The sequence below is a fragment of the Bombus impatiens genome, unplaced genomic scaffold (genome assembly GCF_000188095.3).
Source record: "Bombus impatiens unplaced genomic scaffold, BIMP_2.2 scf_0219, whole genome shotgun sequence".
Lineage (NCBI taxonomy): Eukaryota > Metazoa > Arthropoda > Insecta > Hymenoptera > Apidae > Bombus > Bombus impatiens.
In genome coordinates, this window is record NT_176638.1 from 190534 (window position 1) to 194048 (window position 3515).

General features: G+C 33.7%; 1 protein-coding gene across 3 annotated transcripts; it reads left to right on the forward strand.

Moving 5' to 3' along the window:
• The first annotated feature begins 435 nt into the window (after positions 1-435).
• LOC100745820 (RNA-binding protein with serine-rich domain 1-A) lies at positions 436-2364 on the forward strand. 3 transcript variants are annotated; one of them, XM_024366571.2, is made up of 6 exons: positions 436-497; positions 603-771; positions 866-994; positions 1082-1390; positions 1471-1718; positions 1813-2164. In XM_024366571.2, the coding sequence occupies exons 2-6, from the start codon at positions 767-769 to the stop codon at positions 2100-2102; spliced, it is 981 nt and encodes a 326-aa protein (XP_024222339.1). In that variant the 5' UTR covers positions 436-497; positions 603-766; the 3' UTR covers positions 2103-2164. The 3 variants fall into 3 exon arrangements, with proteins under 3 accessions (XP_024222339.1, XP_024222340.1, XP_003488289.1); XM_024366572.2 differs by having other exon boundaries at positions 442-497; positions 726-771; XM_003488241.3 differs by having other exon boundaries at positions 442-771; positions 1813-2364.
• Positions 2365-3515: the final 1151 nt, after the last annotated feature.

The following is a 3515-nucleotide window of genomic DNA, read 5'->3' on the forward strand; positions in this document are numbered from 1 at the left end:
ACACGTGGATACATAGATAACATAATTATTAAAAGACGCTAACAATATATATTTTTAATAATTTTTGGTTTCAAGTAGTTACGGTATTAAAAACCACGGTTTATCACAATGGTAAAATACTTTTCAAGCATGTATTTTTGAACACAACTGTACAAATAGGAAAAACGTGAGTTATGTTACTTTTTAAGTTCATGATAAGAGAAATTTATGATTGTTTCATGATCTTGAAACGATTCGATATTAAATGATATGCAATTTTTACATTTGTCGTTATATTTAATATGAATGATACAAGATATAATTGAAACATAACTATGTTAATGTGCTAAAAAAATATCAAATACAAATGTAGTTGTATCATTTATCTTGCAACTAATTTAATAGTATATAAAATGGTCGTTTTATTGTTTGGTCAGATTTTCATAAATTTTATGGTTTCAGATAATATGGCCGCAACCCGGCGGGAATAACGACGCGAGCGCCGTGTCATTTTAGTGGTAACTTTGTTTCATATACTTCATAAACCTTGTATGTTATTCCATTATGTTTCGTTGATGGAATAAAGTTCTTAATTGTCGATGTTATATGTTGTTTACATGCAGTATTGTTAAATACATAACTAACAACGAGAACGTGTTCTGTAAATTGGCGACTATCTTTTAGCGGCACCGTCCGCCATTATTGGCATTTGCACGGCGTTCAACAAGATTTTCTTACGTTTATAGGGCCGAAACCACACCTATAATCTGAAGATTTATATCGTACTATGATGTGAGTAATCCATATTATTTTTTTACCCTTTTGATCTTGTTTTTTTAGTTTAATCGTAACCTCATCATTACCGGGTGTTTTCATGTGTACGTAGGGCACGCAGCCGTAAAGATAGCACGGGTAAAAGTGACTCTGAAGTCACAGATAAAGAAAATAAGAGGGAAAGAGGTAGAGAAAGGGATAGAAAAAAGCGGGCTGCCTCAACGTCTAGCAGTGGCAGTAGGTGAGGAAACAAATATTTTTCTGATAGAATTAATAATTAAAAATGAAAAATTATACTCAATATATTTTTATTATTCACATTTCGCAGTTCTTCTGATAGTAGCTCAGGATCAACGTCCACAAGCAGTGGAAGCAGTTCCAGATCAAGCTCTACTTCAAGTACTACCTCTACCAGTTCAGCAAGTTCTTCTGGAAGTTCTAGGGATAGGGGAAGAAAACGAAGCAGAAGCAAGAGTGTAGATGCTTCGCGTAGACATGATAATAAAGAAAAAGAAAGGGAAAAGGAAAGAGAAAGAGAAAGGGATAGAGACAGGGACAGAGACAGGGACAGAGAAAAAGATAAAAAGAAGAGCAGTAATTCTGTAATTGATAAACCGAAACCCAAAGGACGCTCTAGGTGAAAAAATTAATCGAGATCATGTGTACAAATAGCCTTACTTGTAACTTCTTTTTTATTTCATTTAATTTGTATTATAGATCACCTTCACCACGTAGAAAACGTAGGGAAAGATCACCAATTCCTAGACCAACAAAAATACATATTGGACATTTAACCCGTAATGTTACTAAAGAACATATTATGGAAATCTTTTCTACATATGGTCAGATAAAAATGGTCGATTTTGCAATGGATAAGCTTCATCCCAATCAAGGACGAGGCTTTGCTTATGTGGAGTTTGAAACAGCAGATGAAGCTGAGAACGCAATGAAACACATGGATGGTGGTAAGTACAAAATTTCAAACTTTTTCTTACTTATTGTCTTGTTAATAGATACCAATAATTTAATTTAATGAGTATTTCTCCTATATATCTATAGGACAAATAGACGGTCAGGAAATTACTGCTGCCCCAGTATTATTACCAAAACCACGACCGTTACCGATGCGGAGGATGTCACCTTTAATGGGAAGAAGAGCACCTCCCCGATGGGGTGGTGGAGGTAGAAATACTCCTCCTCGTTATCGGAGACGTTCACCACCAATTAATCGTCGCAGAAGCCCACGGCCACCAAGACGTAGACCAAGAACTCGTTCGCGTAGTCCCCCAAATAATCCACGACATCGGCACCGTCGCTACACGAGATCAAGCTCCAGCAGTTCTCGATAGCAACCTTTTTTGTACATATAAAATAAGAGCTGAATTTGACCAAAGTCAGTTCGTTCTGATTGGTCGTCTTAATATATTAAGCAAAACAATTTTTACCAATTCATTCATTCGTATTGACTGGGAAAGTGTATTATGCATTCAAAAATACACTATACTTGTCCACAACGGTGTTCATGACAATTTACGTTTTCGTCAATGACTAAAACACCGTCCGTGGTCCGCAAGTTCTGCTTTTGAAATATATCAATTTCACACGTGATAAGTATATTGCTATTGATTGGTACCTGAAGGCCGATGACCCCGGATAAAAGAATGTATTCTGAGACATTGTCATACACGATAGTATTAAATATAAAACATGAAGACTTCAGAAGAAATATTATTACTAAATATTATTTAGTAATATAAGTACGTAATATGTAAGCGTAATCTTGTAAAGAAATATAAAAAGTTTAAACCTTTTTGTCGTAAAGTATAGTGGCAGTGTGTCTATTTATAAACTAGTAATATTTTTTCTGAGGTCTTTATGAACTGTTTAAATGTTTCAGGCTTGGTAGAAGTACTAGAAACGACAGATTTGATAGAAACTATGATTATTAGACCCTTTTACAAAGAATCAATTTTAGAAAAAACCTATTCACACAAAATCCTCTTTTATACTCCTCAATATCTACAAGAACAGAATCATTGCATCACATTGCAACCTTGTATCGATGAAAAATATCTACAATTTTTAACTTGCATATGGTCGTTAATTATATAATACACATTTTTTATGGTGACTTTACAATATGAACGAAACAGTTTAAAGAGCCTGATTATTTAACAGAAGTAAGTATATTTTTGGAGGCACCAGAATTTTCGAATGTAGCCTGGTCCATGGCACGAATATTTTATTTTGTTTTTCTTCTTAAGAGAGATCTTGAATTAGCTCTCTGGTAACATAACTACGTATATGGCTGATAAATTGAGAGGACGATGAAACAAGGATATAAAACAATATTTCTTTTTCAATTTTGATAGGTACAAAATCAGAAGTTGCAATATCTCTACATAGCGTTAATTGTGTTTTTGATTAAAGCACTTTGGCACGGACAAACTGCTTTTGTATCTGTTTACTCACAAATCCTATAATTTTCCTGACAAATATAAATTTTTTTTCATTTTATTTTATTGCAAAATGTATTGCAGTAGATAGATTATCTCTGCTTATAATTTCTCGAAAAAGAATTTGATTTACAATTTGTGTTTGTTATTCTCCTTATAATTACGACGAAAAATAACTGCAATACTTTTAAATAATCTTACGTTTTATACATATCACAGGAAGCACCAGAGTGCGATTCTAATTTGCATGCAAATGAAAAAGGAAAAGCGAGCTTGTGCTGCCAAAAGCCAAAGATATCAGTTTTC

Coding starts and splice junctions, on each gene's coding strand:
- LOC100745820 (XM_024366571.2), top strand. Junction 1,391..1,470: donor AAACCCAAAGGACGCTCTAG/GTGAAAAAATTA, acceptor TTTGTATTATAG/ATCACCTTCACCACGTAGAA. Junction 1,719..1,812: donor AATGAAACACATGGATGGTG/GTAAGTACAAAA, acceptor ATATATCTATAG/GACAAATAGACGGTCAGGAA.